Here is an 18550-nt window from a genome sequence, read left to right on the forward strand (position 1 = left end):
AGTGCCCTCCAAGAAATGTCAAGCTACTACAATACAACCACCTGAAACCCAACCTATAGAGAACACCTCACACACACATAATTTCCTTTCGTAGCCGTTTACATTCGAGGGTCGCTGGTCCTCTCGAACGGAACAGTTTAACGTCATGCCCAGGACGAAAAGATATAGAGAACACCAACATGTCAAATAACAGCAGGAAGGCATGGGCCACAATCCACCGTCTTGGCAAAAACCACACCACCCATAATTCACAACGGTCACAGCAAACTCTGTTGCATCACAACTGGTGTAGGTATTGGATGGAGCCCGCACACCACAGGTATAAGAAAGACGTTCTTTGTTGAAATACTGACAGCGTTTCGATCCATTTGATCTTCATCAGGTCATGTGTACACAAAACATACACTTTTATACTAAGGGAGTGCCCCCATTAAACAATCAAAATACCACATTTTGGTGCCCCTCCCATCACTGCAGGTGTGACACGTCAACCCTGAGTGAGTAGGTGGGGACCCAGACATATTGATGTAAATATAGTCTGTTCAGAAATTGTAGTGCCTCTCATAGAGCTTGTAGGTGATGCAGAGGAGGGAAATGGGTCGGTAGCTCTTCGGGGATAATGGGTCTTTGCCAGGTTTAGGGATTGCAACTACTCCAGCCTTTTTCCAAACAGAATGGATGGTTTTCTGTGCTATGCATGTGTTCAGCATCCCCACAAGCCAGGTCCTTGCGATAGGTCCCAGGTGCTGTATCATTTCTGCCAGTATGCCATCAATCCCTGCTGCTTTTCCGGGTTTCAACTTTCCCATTGCAGTTTCACGTTCTTCTAAGTCGAAGGGTTTGGTTTGAGGGCTGGCTGATTGTGGTTGGTCTGATACCACTGTGCGATGGTATTCTATGTGGGTCGGTGGCAGTGTTGGTTACAACTGTTGGCCACCAGTTGTGACCAAGACCGCCACCGACCCACAGGAGAATACCATCGCACAGTGGTATCAGACCAACCACAATCAGCCAGCCCTCAAACCAAACCCTTCGACCTAGAAGAACTTGAAACTGCAATGGGAAAGTTGAAACCCGGAAAAGCAGCAGGGATTGATGACCTACTGGCAGAAATGTTACAGCACCTGGGACCCAACGCAAAGACCTGGCTTGTGGGGATGCTGAACACATGCATAGCACAGAAAACCATCCCTTCTGTCTGGGAAAAGGCCAAAGTGGTTGCAATCCCTAAACCTGGCAAAGACCCATTATCCACAAAGAGCTACCGACCCATTTACCTCTGCATCACCTACAAGGCTATATGAGAAGCTGCTACTCCAACGCCTTGTTGCCACTCATAGATACCAAGCTGACTAAAGACCAAGCTGGTTTCCGTCCCAGCCGCTCCTGTGCTGGACAGAGCTCAACCTCACCCAACACATTGAGGATGGGTTTGAGGGGAAACAAATAACTGGAGCAGCATTCAGAGATCTCTCTGCTGCCTACGACACTGTCCAACACCGCACAATGGTCAGGAAAAGCCTCCTCAACAACAGGCGCTTCTATGTCCAGTTAAATGACCAGAGGAGTAAATGGAAAGCCCAAAAGAACGGCCTCCAACAAGGTAGCGTGCTCGCCCCCCTCCTTTTCAATATCTACACAAACGACCAGCCACTACCCAATGCCTAATGCCAGCGTTTCATCTACGCCGACAACCTCTGCATTACGACCCAACAAGCAGACTTCCAGAAGATTGAGTCTGTCCTTGAAAGTGCCCTCCAAGAAATGTCAAGCTACTACAATACAACCACCTGAAACCCAACCTATAGAGAACACCTCACACACACATAATTTCCTTTCGTGGCCGTTTACATTCGAGGGTCGCTGGTCCTCTCGAACGGAACAGTTTAACGTCATGCCCAGGACGAAAAGATATAGAGAACACCAACATGTCAAATAACAGCAGGAAGGCATGGGCCACAATCCACCGTCTTGGCAAAAACCACACCACCCATAATTCACAACGGTCACAGCAAACTCTGTTGCATCACAACTGGTGTAGGTATTGGATGGAGCCCGCACACCACAGGTATAAGAAAGACGTTCTTTGTTGAAATACTGACAGCGTTTCGATCCATTTGATCTTCATCAGGTCATGTGTACACAAAACATACACTTTTATACTAAGGGAGTGCCCCCATTAAACAATCAAAATACCACATTTTGGTGCCCCTCCCATCACTGCAGGTGTGACACGTCAACCCTGAGTGAGTAGGTGGGGACCCAGACATATTGATGTAAATATAGTCTGTTCAGAAATTGTAGTGCCTCTCATAGAGCTTGTAGGTGATGCAGAGGAGGGAAATGGGTCGGTAGCTCTTCGGGGATAATGGGTCTTTGCCAGGTTTAGGGATTGCAACTACTCCAGCCTTTTTCCAAACAGAAGGGATGGTTTTCTGTGCTATGCATGTGTTCAGCATCCCCACAAGCCAGGTCCTTGCGATTGGTCCCAGGTGCTGTATCATTTCTGCCAGTATGCCATCAATTCCTGCTGCTTTTCCGGGTTTCAACTTTCCCATTGCAGTTTCACGTTCTTCTAAGTCGAAGGGTTTGGTTTGAGGGCTGGCTGATTGTGGTTGGTCTGATACCACTGTGCGATGGTATTCTATGTGGGTCGGTGGCGGTGTTGGTTACAACTGTTGGCCACCAGTTGTGACCAAGACCGCCACCGACCCACAGGAGAATACCATCGCACAGTGATATCAGACCAACCACAATCAGCCAGCCCTCAAACCAAACCCTTCGACCTAGAAGAACTTGAAACTGCAATGGGAAAGTTGAAACCCGGAAAAGCAGCAGGGATTGATGACCTACTGGCAGAAATGTTACAGCACCTGGGACCCAACGCAAAGACCTGGCTTGTGGGGATGCTGAACACATGCATAGCACAGAAAACCATCCCTTCTGTCTGGAAAAAGGCCAAAGTGGTTGCAATGCCTAAACCTGGCAAAGACCCATTATCCCCAAAGAGCTACCGACCCATTTCCCTCCTATGCATCACCTACAAGCTCTATGAGAGGCTGCTACTCCAACGCCTCGTTGCCACTCATAGATACCAAGCTGACTAAAGACGAAGCTGGTTTCCGTCCTGGCCGCTCCTGTGCTGGACATAGCTCAACCTCACCCAACACATTGAGGATGGGTTTGAGGGAAAACAAATAACTGGAGCAGCATTCAGAGATCTCTCTGCTGCCTACGACACTGTCCAACACCGCACAAAGGTCAGGAAAAGCCTCCTCAACAACAGGCGCTTCTATGTCCAGTTAAATGACCAGAGGAGTAAATGGAAAGCCCAAAAGAACGGCCTCCCACAAGGTAGCGTGCTCGCCCCCCCTCCTTTTCAATATCTACACAAACGACCAGCCACTACCCAATGCCTAATGCCAGCGTTTCATCTGCACCGACAACCTCTGCATTACCACCCAACAAGCAGACTTCCAGAAGATTGAGTCTGTCCTTGAAAGTGCCCTCCAAGAAATGTCAAGCTACTACAATACAACCACCTGAAACCCAACCCATCAAAAACCCAACTATGCAGCTTCCACCTGAGGAACCCAGACGGGGAAAAAGAACTGAGCGTCACTTGGGATGGTCACAAACTCTCCAACCATACCCACCCCATGTAACTTGGAGTTACACTGGACAGGACACTCTCCTTTAAAAAACATCTGGAGAACACAAAAGCCAAGGTCAACACCCACACCCGTGAAATAAATGTTTACACACCTCATTCAAGTTGCAGGCAGGCTAGCTGTCTACCTTGATCGCCGTCCTAAGAAAGAAAGACAGAAAAAGAAACACACACATTTAGAACGACTTAAACCCTCTATATTTAATAAAACAATTCTGGACAGGAATCCTGTATTGCAGGGGTGCCCACATTTACATTGTGATCTACCAGTAGATCACAAAGGCTGTGCAGTAGGGCCGGGACTAATTGCGATTAATTTAGATTAATTAACTACAGAAAAAGTAATCGCGATTAACTACAGATAAATTAATCGCACCTTTTCTTTCACCGCAGAACGTTTCTCACTGGGCGCTTTTCTATAGTAGTACTGAAAACTGGAAATAATAAAAAGTCACCCCATTTTGTGTTGCCTAGAACTGGAGGTCTGACAAAAAACAGTAACAATATGAAGTAAGTACAGCTTTGTGATGTCACTGAGATGTACTTGTTACTGTTACAAAAAAAATTTCAGACCTCCAGTTCTATAGGCAACACAGAATGGGGTGACTTTTATTATTATTTCCACAACAGGTATATTAATGACAGTAAAATGTTGAAAATGAGTGGTATCCTGTAGTCACTATTCATTGATTCACTGGGATACCAAAAAACATAAAAAAAAGGTTTCTCGCTGTTCTCGGGTTGAATATTGATATGAGATTAAAATGCGATTAATCTAGATGAATTAATCGCAAAGCCTCTGATTAATTAGATAAAAAAAATTAATCGAGTCCCAGCTCTACTGTGCAGGTATGGCATGCCCCTGTATATAATCTATCACTTGAATTAAGGTGACTTGATTGATTGACATAAAAAGGCCTGTCAGCTCAAATATTGCACACAAACATCAGTAGCATTACAGAGTTATTGTGACAGTAATAATTGCTATAGTGTGTGTTCAGTAACAGTGTTAAGTAACAGGAATATTCCTGTCTCTCCAGCTCTTTAATAAATAGAAAGGGGTTTTTAAATAAAAATCAGTTATATGTGACACATTTTCAGCCAATCAGGAGAAAGTAGCTATTTATGAGCTTAATGTTCCAGTTCTATTTGTGTCTGTTACATTACAATTCCACTTGTTTAATCTGTATCCTGACTGCGTTCCTGATTGGATAAAATTGCCGTTTCAGAAAAAGTTATCTCTGTTACTGAACAAACACTATAGCAATGATTACTGTCACAATATAGAGCTATTTAATACTGTTACTGAACACATTCTAGCAATGATTACTGTCACACTATAGAATTATTTAACACTGTTACTGAACACACACTCTATAGCAATGATTACTGTAACAATATAGAGCTATTTAACACTGTTTCTGAACAGACTCTATAGCAATGATTACTGTCACAATATAGAGCTATTTAACACTGTTTCTGAACAGACTCTATAAATGATTACTGTCACACTATAAAGCTATTTAACACTGTTACTGAACACACTCTAGCAATGATTACTGTCACACTATAGAATTATTTAACACTAACTGAACACACTCTATAGCAATGATTACTGTCACACTATAGAATTATTTAACACTGTACTGAACACACTCTATAGCAATGATTACTGTCACAATATAGAGCAATTTAATTTAGGTAACCAAATGGACTCCAATAGTAGATCTTTACACTCTCAATAGTTTAATTGTTAAGCATCTGCTTAATTTCCCAAAAAAACAGAGAATGTAGAAGATTGCTTTTAATCCTTTGTTGTATGTATTACTGTAGGAGAGCGGTTAGTGACTGTGCCTTATTAAAATTAGTGCCTGGGTTCTTTTCCGGCCAATTTCAAAGAATGTTTGTTTGCTTCCCGACAATTTACCAGAATGTTTTGTGCTTTTACCAACCAAACAAAACTCTTTTCTAACCTGACGCTGCCAGATGGGGGCGGTATTAAGCTGTGAAACAAATTTGTGTAGCAAGCTTCTTGGATCTGGCAGCGTCAGGTCAGGTTAGCTCTTTTCACCTCTAGTCGATCATTTATTCAGCATTTGAGCCACGGACCACCATTGTGAGAGTCAAAATGGTAGTCCGTGGCTCAAACATGTCGCCTATGAAGTTACTTGTTGTGTTTATAAATGATACTACTACCTTACAAAGCTGTGATCCAGTAGCCGAGTGGTTAAAATCGATGGTTAGTGAACGTAGGGGCCCGGGTTCACTTCCCAGTCGAGGACTGAGTTTGTTTTCTTCTTAACAAACAAAACTGTTTTTGCTTCAAGTCGAGGTCCTTTATTCATTCAGTATCTGAGTCACGGACCACCATTTGAGGCTCAACAAATGCTGAATGAATAATGGACCTCGACGAGATGCTAAAACAAATGTGTTTTTTTGTAAGAAAGCAGAAAAACTCTCAGTCCTCGAGTGGGACTAGAACCCGGGTCCTTTGGTTCACTAACCCCCGACGCTAACCGTTCGGCTACTGGAACACGGTGCTACAAAAAAGTACGATCATAATATATAAACATCACAACAAGTAACATCATATAAAGTCATAACAGATGTTTGAACAACAACAACAACGTTTAAGTATTAAATAACATTTCATTGCTTACCTTGCTGCTGCGGACACGACGACGAGGCGGCGGACATGGTGACGTGGCAACTATCCAACAAACACTGACCAAACCCCCCTCCACGTTTCTCTTCCGTATTTGAAGGGGGCCGTCACTTCCTTCCGGTGTGACGTGAGGCCACGCCCGCGAGTTTTTTGCCGCGATTTTCTTGTAGTCATTGTAGTCCTTCTACGTTACATCCGGGTCCCGTCCGCCTCTATAGCTACATATGATTCTGAACGCGTGAATCTTTTTTATTTTTTACAATAACGTTATTTTTCAGAAAGGAAGCCATTGAGGGTTAAAATGGGTGTTAATGCTTCCAACTCGAGTAGAATTATTAATTATTGATGCAACTGTAAAGTGGCCACGTCACCACGACAAAGAAAATGTATGACGTGGAAGCTTTCCTTGAGTAAGACAACCCGGAAGCGGGTTACGTCACGTCTAAAATAGTCAATACAGACACTGGTCCCCATTCTAGCAGTGTCCTCAGTGGTGTACTGGACTAGGCATAGTACTTTTTTATCTGGACTCTATAATTCCGTTAGTTCAAACCTCACTGATGCTTTTTCCAACAACCACGGATTATTTAGCCTGGCTTCCAGCCCAAAGATCCCGAAGAAAGCTACAGTCTGATAATCAGTTATCAGGCTATGGATGGATTACTTGTTTTTGTGAGGTTACGGTTTTTGATTGATTGATTGAAATATTTATTAACAGTTTGTAGAATTTACAGTACATTTTAAGCACAAACTCAATACAAAGACTGTCAACTGTGAGTGGACGACCCAATTAAGCATTACACTTGTTTACAACAGGGTCCACATTGTTCAATTCATCAAAACATTTAAAGACATACAACCATTTAGAGACATACAAATAGACATTTCTATGTAGCTAAAGAACAGAACAGGAATTCATCATATGGGAAGCAAAAAAGGGAAAATGTACAAGCACTGGGAAAATATACAATATACAGTGAGGGAAATGGGGTGGGGGGGTGGGGGGGATTCAGATTTTACAGAGGCCAGTTTCGAATTGCAGCCATCCGTAGGTGCCCTTTGAGAGCGGTTTTGAAGGAGTCAAGGGATTCACATGTCTTAATGACTGTTGGTAGGGCGTTCCACATTTTGGTGGCATAGGAGCGAAAATAATTTAGTCCCTTGTTTGTGCCGAATCTGGGTTGTACATGGTTTGGGCTGACTGTTACTGTACATGGGGATGAACGCTGCATAGAAGCAACCAACAGACGACTAATAATGACTCATAGGACTATGTAGCCCTAGAACGGCTCTTGTTGTTACATACAGTAAGTATAATTAAATTATCACAGGCATTCTAGGTCTAAGGACTATGTATCAGTGATCAGTGTTTACTATAGATAGACCCTACCAATGTTTTATTTCATATGATTTTGAAATGTATTTGACAGAGTTTAAATGTCTGATTTGTTGAAAATAGCTGATCAACCATTGCTCCCAGATCGGCTAGTATCAGATAGCCGATGTATAATAGGGTTTATAGTAGATATAGCACGTCTGGATGGCCCAGCGGTCTAAGGCACTGTGTTCAGGTCGCAGTCTCCCCTGGAGGCGTGGGTTCGAATCCCACTTCAGACAAGACCACTTTTGTATTGTATATATGACGATATAGCTGATGTTGATGCTATAGGCCTATTAAAAAAACACAACACAAAATCTGGGGGTCCCCGGACCCCAGTCTGAGATTCACTGTGCTATTATTGTTATTATAGGTCAGTCAGTAAACACTGAAGTTGGTGCTTTCATGAACGTAAGGATAGCACTCATCCATTGATTCACAATACCAGAATGCACCTTTAATCATAATACATGAAGCAGACAGCCCTGTGATTAAACCTTTAGCATTACACTGCAACCACACAGTGGCTACCTTTTTATTCACAATGCTATTGTACTCTTAATATATCATGGTGTAGTCTATAGCTCTGGTCCATAGCTCTAATGGGCATTAGAGCTATTAGAGCTTAGTTTAAGGCCTCTTTTAGACGGGGACCATCTCCATATAACACGTCAAAGTCCCGTTGCGTTCTCATTTTTTCTTACCCTTTACACGAGAACGCACAAGTTATGATATAATGTGCTATTATGCTATACTGTCGCTAGGTGGCGATAACGGGCTGCCAAATAGACAGGTCACCCACGTACAAGAAGAAGACGCAAGCGGCGCAACACTGCTCTGGGCGCGCCACGGGATGATATATATTTATTAAATAAACGTTGCTGCCGCGGCTGCCGTCTATCACAACTTCACAAGGCTTTTTATTTACATCATGGTTTTACATTCAACATCGCTGATGAGCAGCACTTTGTAGGCGAGGAGGGAGGCTTGTTCAGGAACTCCATTATATCATAATGATATTGCTCTGCATCAATGTAATAAACATAGGCTATGCGCTGCCGCTGTGAGCCAATTAACGTGAGCCATGATGTCATAAGTTTTGCGGATTCACCGTTTTGCCTGTTTATATGGAGACCATAGGAAACGGTGTTCTCAAAGATTTGCACTCTGGGAGGCGTTTTCACTTCGATGCGTTTTCACCTCCTGAGAACACCGTTCTCGTCTAAATGACAGCGCTAAACGGTACTTTATTTTGCCGTTTTTTATGAACACCATCCTCGTGTAAATAGCACCTTAGTCGACTAAATGTCATACGATTTTAGTCGACTAAATCTACAGTTGATTTAGTCGACTAAAATGTGTTTTGACAGGCCTTGATGTCGTTGTAATGACATATTTTACACTTTGGTTGCATGCTGAAAATAGCAGATCTACAATCTCACAACGCGTCGCAGTGCGACACGTTGTGAGATTGTAGATCTGCTATATAACTGGATCTCTTGTCCACTAGTCCCTTCCTAACATTTTAGTCTAGTTTTTATTTGTTGACGAAATTGTCAGTATATTTAGTCTTAGTTTTAGTCATCATAGATTCGTTTTTATTTTGTTTTGTTTTATTCAGTGAAAAAAAAAAGGTAGTAGAAACATTTTGTCCTAATTTTAGTCGACGAAAACAACACTGATTTGAGACACAGCCCACAGACCACCATTTGATGCTATTTGGCCCCTAAGATCCAAAAAATCTAACACATGTTCACTGACTGCCATCAGTGCACGTTTGTAGTGTATGAGGCTTAAATCTTATGTAGCTATTGCACACATTAACAAACAATGGATGCCCTCTGCTGGAATGTGTCACAATGACCACACTCTGTAGGTAAATAAGTAAGGTAAATAAGACAACAACCCTGTAAGCTGTAGTGATTTCACTAAGGACAAATATCCATGTTTTCAAATAAAAGCTTTTATTAAAACAAATTCAAAATTAAGACAACTTTAAAACTCAATAGAAACCTTTTTAAAAGTATTAACACCTATATATTATATAAACATAATTAACACAGATATTTCAATCACATTGAAACTCACAGTACACAAGGTCAGACTTGACAGGCCGCATTTTGGTGGAGAAGGGGAAACGCCTTGGGTGGTATTGACTGGAGTCAATTTGGGAGACTGTGAGAAGTGATGGTGAGCGGCTTGAGATCAGATGGAGAGCGAGCAGATCGAGTGCACAGGTATGGATGCAGTACTCTACCATTAAATCTCAGGCCAGAGAACACGTAGATCAGATCTTTTGCAGCCACGTCATGAAAGGAGACCTGTCCCGCGTCATAGTCTACAAAGACCCCCACTGCCTGTAGCTTCTCCTTCACCAACAGATTGAACCCAGAAGACACTGAGCCATATGCACGATACTGGCCAGCATCCAGCACAATGACCCAGCATTCATTCCTAACAGACATGCTGACAGGATACCTTCTGTTAAGAGATGCACTCGCCACTCCTACAGTCCAGCTAGTCTTCCCCTTTACCTGGACCTCAAAGTAAAACTTCCCTGATCTGAACCCTTCCTTTGACAACACTGCATGATGTTTAAATCGCTTTCTAGCATCAGGGACATCTTGAGGTGTTGCTCCAAGCATCACTGCTTTCCCATCGGGGGACACGATGAGGTCACAGTGTGCAGTGTCTGGGTCAAGGGTCACATCCACAGCACAAGCCTTCAGCTGCTGCAGAGTGACTTCCTGATCCAGAAGAGTTGCACATCTCCTAACGCAGTTGGTATCAGGCAGTTTGAAGTCAACCACAGTGTTGTTCAGGTCCTTGTTCAGCAGAGCGGGCAGGCTTGACAGCAACAGGACAAGGCGATGGTGATCGACAAGGCAATGGTGTTCATCAAAGCAATGCTCCAGGTCATCACGTTTCTTGCCGAGCTCAGTGATTTCCATGTTCAGTTCTGTAATGAAACCTTCCGCTTGCTGCTCTGCCGCTCTACACCGGTCCCCAATCACGGCAACTAGATCTGGCCGGGAGCAGATCAGCTGCTCTTTGAAGTCTCGTGCCCTCTTAGTGAAGAGTTTGAGCTCACGGAGCCTGTGTGATCGTGCAGTTATCGCACTCGGGACTTCTGCACGTTTGGATTCGTATTCCGTCTCAAGTAGTACAACGTGGTGATTTTTGTGGTTCGTTGTCATGCAACCACCACAAATAAATGCCTGGTCAGTCTTACAATAGAGGTCAATGTGCCTGTGATGGTTCTTGCACAACCTGTCTTCAAGACCTGATAGAGGCGCAGATAAAGTGTGGCCCCTGAGGCCTGCAACTCTCAGGTGAGGCTCCAGGTGTATCTCACAGAAAGAAGTTAGGCATACTAGACAAGACACAACAGCCATGTCCTTCCTCGCAGAACATATGTCACAAAGAATGTCATGAGCAGATTGGTTTTCTAGAAGTTGAGCCCACTTCTTATGTCCTATAGCAAACTCTGACAAGACAGTATTGACTTGCATTTGAGGTCTGGTTGGAAACCTTGCATTACACAGAGGACACTGGTAAATCACCCTGGTGTCCCAGTAGTCTTGAATACACGCCTTGCAGAAGCTGTGGCCACATGGTGTGGTGACTGGTTCGGTGACCACATCCAGACAGATCGCACAGACCAAGTTCTCACCGGTAAGAAGAAACCTGGCAGCTGCCATATCTGGATAGGAGGAGAAAAAGAAAAAGACAAACGAGATGAATCTTAAAGCCATTTCAGTTCAAGATACATTTAGCATCCCCATTCCAGGGCTAACAGTCAGTGAAAATCTACAAACTCGCATAGACATTTAGTGTATAGCAACATGTGGTGTATAGCAAAAGCAGGCAGCCAACTCAATACTGTACTAGAGTACAAAGTTATATTTCTCTTCTTTTTTAACTTTACTGGGCATTTCCAATTTTCATTACCAAGCGGTTTACTTCTACTCCACTACACCTCAGATGCAAATATTGTAGTTTTACTCCACTACAAATTGAAAACATTAAACAACCAGGTGCTGCAGAGATGTACAAGTCAATAAAGTTGATCAAAGGGGATGAAACTGATACAAATCGATGGACCGTTATAGAGCAAATCATGTTTGTTTACAGTGCCAGGATCCCCATTTTTTCTCTGATATAGCCACTTCAGCCCTATACATTTTGGCCATTTGAAAATGGAAGATAGCTCACTGTGAGCTTGAGCTTGTAGATTTGCCATTTTCAAAAGATCGTTATACATTTGAAAACTTGTGAAATGGGGGTGTATTTTGATACCAATAGACCTACTATAATATAAATATATACATTTTTAACCAGTGTGTTCTTGAAATATTTCTACATTGCAGTATTGATATTTTAACAAGAATCTGACATTTGATTGAATTAATACATTTTCTTCTTACCTCGACTGTGGTGCAATTAAGTTTCAAAATAAAATAAATAAATCACTATGTGTGGGTTCACACAGGGTGGCTGTTGACACGTGCCAAACTTGTGCAAAGCTAGCCTTTTTGACTAGTGAACACAGCTGAAAGGAATCACGTTAATTGCGGGTGTGTTTCATTTAGGTTTCATCATCATCAGTGGTGGAAAGTAAATAGTACATATACTCAAGTAGGCTACTGTACTTAAATATACAATTTTTAGGTATTTGTAGTTTACTTGAGTATTTCCAATACCTTTACTTACAAATATTGTACTTTTAGTCGATCCACTACAATTATTTGAAAACGTTTTACTAGTTACATTGTAGATTTAAATTATTACAAAACATATACCACTTCAATAGGCTACTATAGGCTATAGGCCTACATTTTGGCCATTTGAAAATAGCTGATCCACAAGCTTGTGGATCAGCTATTTGCAAAATAATTTTCTACCTTTTAAAACCTTAAATGCATAATGAGTAACTTTTACTCTTAGTACTTTAAGTACATTTTGATGCCAATCCTTTTGTACATTTTGAATTCTGGACTTGTTGTGAGTAGTTCTATATTGCAGTATTGCTACAGTACATGTTGGTTTTTATTTTGAAGGAGGGTAGCAAAGCTCTCTGTCTACTGAGCAATCTTCATGCTCATGAAGTGTGGGTCATGACCAAAGTATAAGGTACTGCACAATGGCATTTGGCCTGGGTCCTTATTGGTAGGTTAATATCCACAGTTTCTCTTATCTGTAGTGGTCCGCAATTAACCTATTGTTCAAGCTTCTCACTCTGCACCAATACAAATGAAATCACCAGTCCGTGCTGAACTAGTAGGTTGATATTATTTATTATTGGATGCAGCAGAGCAGAGCCTTTGCTCGCTGGTGATGTGGTGCAGTTGATACAACATAATGTTAAGTTTTAAAGTTGAACAATCGGATAGCGGTGACGTCAGTTTCGCATGACTTCACAGATCTACTGATCCGGATATTTTGGGAAATCTTCACTTATTTATCTCTTTCCAAAAACCTTTGAGTTTGAGTGGCCGAAAACGCTGTTTGCGTGTGGCTGAAAGGCCAAAACGCACAAAAAAATGTGCGTTTTGCAAAAGATCCATATAGTTGTAGCCCAGGCCTTAGTGTGTGTGTCTCTAGTCTCTGTGCACTAAAACAAGTGATTGAGTTCAAAAGTACAGGTCTGTGTAATACATTATGGGTTTCTGCATACCTGCATGTGTGCATTTTTACTACCAGGTATAGCCTAAGCCTACCAAAATTTGGTAAAAACTGCAGTAAAATAAATACATGTAATGTATTATATATATATATATATATATATATATATATATATATATATATATATATATATATATATATATATATATATATATATATATATATATATATATATATATATATATTATATATTGGTAAAAACTGCAGTAAAATAAATACATGTAATGTATTTATTTTACTGCAGTTTTTACTTGAATGTATTCTGGTAACTGAGTGAGAAAACGTAAACGAGTGTCAGACTCAGTCAGAAGTTAAAACGTTTTGAATGTTGTCTTGGATTCACCTTTGTGTGTTTACATCATTCCGTTTATATAACCTTTACAATTATAAAAGCTTTTTACTAAATGTACTCTGCTTTCATGCCAGAAGACTGGAGTATATCGTGCTGAAATCCTATGTATTGAATCGAGAATTACTTTGAATTGAGAATCGTTTTGAGTCAGGGAAAGTCGCTTTTGAATAAATAAAAAAAAAGTTTTTGGATCGAATCGCGACCTCGAGAATCAGAATTTAATCGAATTGTGGGACACCCAAAGATTCACAGCCCTAATGATGTCAGTCATATATGACATATCTGATTTGGGGAAAGGCTTTAAGCCTGATTCTTGCTAATTGACATTATAGAATTAAAGTTGAATATTTCAAAAGTATGCATCTGTGGAGATACTTATATCCCGAAAAACAGATACATACACACAGACAGAGAGACAGAGACAGACTCTCTTATAGTAGTAGTAGGCTAGTCCCTCCAAACAGTGTCATGCCACAATAAAAAGATCACACCCAGTGTGAAGTGAGCGGTGCGTTTGATGCAGGGGTTTATATAGACAAGGAGATGAGGTAATGACAACTAACTATAACTATAGACACAGCAACCACAGTAACCGTGCTGAAATAGACTAATAGACTATGTGCTACACAAATAGAAAAGTGTTGGGCGGCTAGGAACGCTCAAACATTATTTTGAAGTACGAGTTGGCACCAAAACACGCTAAAAATGTTTAAAATAAATAAACATTTCCCATCCTGGTCAATTTCATCTTGGATCTATGTTAGACATCAGAACTGAGTGTCAGAGGTCACTGAAGATCAACAAGAACATTTAGATGTAAAATCATATTATTATTGTAGGCCTACATATTCATGTCCCTCGTGATTCTCAACCTCTTTCATTTCAAAGACACCCCGCGTTCTTATATGCATTAGGCCACATGCAGACACTTGAAACCAGTGTTTTATTTTAATCTCTTGCATCCCAATATACATAATATATATATATACATATAATCTTAACTCGTAAACCAACTAAATGGAAAAAGTGGCACTCCAAAATGAAAGATGCAAGACTGGCTCAGATGTAATTTCTCATGTTTAATTGCGAACACTGAAGCGTTCCGGGAGAGCCTTCTTCAGAGCAGTCTGAGCCAGTCTTTCACCTTTTATTTGAGTGCTGCTTTTTCCATTTAGTTGGTTTATGAGTTAAGTTATTTTCAAAGCTGAGCACCCACTGCCTCAACCAAGGGCAGTTTCCAGAGGAAGCGTACCTGTTTCTTTCTATACACTGAAAAATCCTCAGTGCTAATTTAACCCTGAGAGTGTAAAAAGGGAACCAAATGGATGTGTAACCCGACGTTGGGAGCCAATGCAATATGCATCAAGTTTTGGAAGGCCCCCTATAGAGTTGGACTCTGGATTAAGTATGGGTCAGAATGTGAATGTGGTTGATAAGCTTGAACTGTCGAGAAGGTGTTTGTTCCCCTCCTCACAAAGCTGGGGCTGTCACCCCACAGAGCCTGGCGCTCCTTCAACTTGCTTGTCTTACGCACCTCTTTGTCCATTGCCACAAGCTTCTCACGCACCTGGGCTATGCAGTTCCCCGGAATTGTAATGCCAACCTGCTTGTTATGCTGTCTGGTTTTGAGGCGAACTATCTGCAGGATGCTGGAGCTGTTGATGCCGGAGACCACGTCAGCCACACGATTCCACACGTGCAGCAGAGTGCCGCACAGCACGTGGTACTGACGGATGCGCATGCCGTGCATACAGTGTTGTCCCTGTTCAATCTTCTTGCATCTCCCATTCCAGTTGGCATGGCTGCACTTCTTGAAGGAGAAGGTGAACTGGTTCTCCCAGCTTGCCTTTGCCTGGTCTGGAGTCACCTTGTGATAACGTTGCAGCAGGTTGTCTAGGCTCTCAGGGAGGGCCTGCTTGCCAATGTTAGGCTTGTACACCACACAATACTTACCTTGACCTGGGCTCTGCTTGGCTAGCAGTACACATGGTTGTGTACCTCGTAGCTTGTGAGATAAGTAGAAACCCTCATCAGTGCAGCTGACATTCTTTGCCTTTTCACAGGCCTGTTCCCATGGCATACCTCTATCCACGCTAATCTTGTACAAAACAACCTGTCCGTCCTGAGCATATCCTGTTGTCAGGAAAGTCTCCTGTTTCTCCTCATAGATCTCATTATTACCAGGGGCAAGGTCTAGGATTCCCATGTCAAAATTGCCCTCCTTCTTTGCCTTCTCAATTAGGTAGTCAAAGTTGTCATAAAAGTACTGGAAGAGATAGTTCTGCTTGTTTACTTCCAGGCCCAGTATCCGGTTCAAGAACTTAGTGAGGTTGCAGCGTTTCATACAAAAGATGCCTACATCCACCAGACCACTCTTCATGGCACTGAAGAACTTGGCCTCATCCTCGGGGTAGCCTTTCGGCATGTGTACCTTGTTCTCTATGTGACCCAGGATTGCTTTGATTGTTGTATCCAGAGCCTTGGTACCATACTTGTTTACAAAGTTGTAGTTAACTAGGTTGCTGGTCTCAGTGGCTCTTCTATCTCCATGGGTCAATGCACCCAGGCTTTCTAATCTCTTGGCCACGATGGAGGCAAAGCGTCTCTCCCCAGCCAGTTCAGAGATAAGGAAGACGTACTCCGGGGCCATTACCTGATTGGACCGATGTGTGCGACCAAACTGCTGTATGGCTCGGTCTGCACTCCAGGGCAGCTCCAAGGTCATGTGGACCCTGCGCCTCTGGTTCTTCACCCTTTTATCTGCCTGCAGGGAGATACCAGAGCTGGCTGCCTCAGAGATGATGGCCACCAACTTCTCTCCGCTCATAAAGCGGTCTTTTTCCTTGATGTTGATGTATTCGATGTTGAGGCCCTGCTCTGCCCGCGACTCATAGTGTATGCTGCCATCTGGCTGCCGCACCACGCGACCCTTACGGCTCGTCATCTCTGAGACTTTCTCTGGTCCTCCAAACTTATCAATGAGCTCGTCCAGCGTGTTGAGAGGGAGGTATTTTCCCAGTTCGGATATCTTGTTGAGAAGGCCCTGCTTCATCTCCTCTATCCTGGCTGTTTTGCAGTTAGAGTGGATATTGAACATGACATCGTCGTGGCTTAGCAGGGAGTCTGGTGAGGAGCCGGAGTCCATGTCCATACTGTCTGAGTCACTGTTACTGTCGACGTAGTTTCTGAAGATGACACCAGCTCTGTCCTCTGTGTACTTAGTTTGCTTGGGCTGGCCGCCCTGTGACTTATGTTTTCTCTTATGTCCTGCCCTCATTTTCTCAGAGGGAAAATGATTCATGACCAGGGCTCGGAAAACACCCTCTGCAAGTGAAATAAATCTGTCGACGTGGCCATTCTCATTCAGGACTTGTCTGGTGCGGGCCTCCCCTGTGGACTGCAGTCCAATGACTATGCACTTCCCAGCCTCCAGCTCTTTCTGGGCCAGTTCCACCAGATAGTTGACCTTGGCTGCGATGCAAAGGTATTTGAAGAATCGCTGGTGGGACCCCCAGAAATGTGCCCACAGATGCCTCTTGTTAGTCAGATGCAGCTCGTCTGCTGCGCACGTAAACACCTGCAGAGCCTCCACCCACAGTTGACAAGATTTGTTGTAGACAAGTTTAAAGTCATCGTCCAGGCTGATCTCCTTGACATGAAATGACACACCTGAGAAGCTCAACTGCCTGGCGATGTACATGCCACTCAATTTCATATCCATGGCAACAATCTCCATTGCACCGACACCCCTCTTCTCAATGGCGTGCAGGAAGTCATCAAAAGTTTTAAAGGGTGTTCCATCTCCCCAGATCCCCAGTCGGCTCATATAGATCATGTTCTTTGGCTCAGAGGCACCTGTGGCACTGGCATAGACCACTCTAGCCTGTGGCAGCTTGTTCTGTAGGTCTAGCACAGCCTTGGCCATCTTGGCCTTAAAAATACTCTTCATCCAGGCATTTTTTGCTTTGTGGCATTCATCAAAAACAATGACTCCATCAAAATCTGCTGTGCACCAATCCAGGATTTGTTTGATCCTGGTCCGGTACTGCCCTCCTACCTGGCTCTCGCCAATCAAGGCAGCATAGGTCACAAACAGGACTCCTTCTGAGGCAACTATGTCTCCATACTTAATCTTGCTTAAGGCATAAACAGGAATATTGGATGCATCTATGTCTTTGAGATCTCTTTCCGCATCGAATTTCAGATCATTGGATACACTGAACCATAATGTCTTCTTCCTTCCCTTCAGGTAGTTATTCAGTATTATTCCGGCAATGGTGCGTCCCTTCCCCACCCCCGCACCATCTCCGATTAGGAAGCCTGCTCTCTGGTTGTTGAGGAGGATCATCTTGTGCTGTTGGCAGGCATAGATGATGGACTCGAGCTGCAGTGCTGACAACTGGCCACTGTTGATGATGGATTCTGGTATGGAGAGGTTGTAGGTGATGTCCGGTGGAGGGACACTGGATAGTGTGTTGGTCTCTACCACTATGTCCGGATGGGCGATTCCTATGGTGGATTTGGAAGGTTTGTAGTCAGTATAGATTTCTACATGTCCCAGCTGCTCCGTCTCCTCCATCTCTGCATCCTCTTCCTCCTCCTCCTCCTCCTCTGTGGGTGCCGGGGTTGGGCTGCTTTCTATCTTTTCATCTTTGTTGTTCTGAAAGCTTCTGCCACAAAGCTCTAGCTGGCTCTGTGCTGGGCTGTTAGTGGTACTGCTTATGTCCCAGTGGTAGGGAATCATGGCCAGGCTGTCAACCTCCTGGGGTGGGTTGAAGAGGAATCGCGAGTACTGAGTGC

The 18550-nt window shown here is 43.1% G+C and overlaps 1 protein-coding gene across 1 annotated transcript in view; it reads right to left on the minus strand.

The window, feature by feature from the left end:
• The window catches only part of LOC310873709 (protein strawberry notch homolog 2-like), a gene marked incomplete at both ends in the record, with an annotated part of 42995 nt that overhangs the window by 24207 nt on the left and 238 nt on the right, over positions 1-18550 (minus strand). Inside the window, 3 exons of the mRNA XM_083786258.1 lie at positions 10248-10809; positions 11245-11416; positions 15242-18374. Of these exons, the coding sequence (XP_083642384.1) occupies positions 10248-10809; positions 11245-11416; positions 15242-18374 (3867 nt within the window). The remainder of the gene's footprint in view (positions 1-10247; positions 10810-11244; positions 11417-15241; positions 18375-18550) is intronic.

This window comes from Protomyctophum parallelum, assembly GCF_964188405.1.
Source record: "Protomyctophum parallelum genome assembly, chromosome: 16".
Classification (NCBI taxonomy): Eukaryota; Metazoa; Chordata; class Actinopteri; order Myctophiformes; family Myctophidae; genus Protomyctophum; species Protomyctophum parallelum.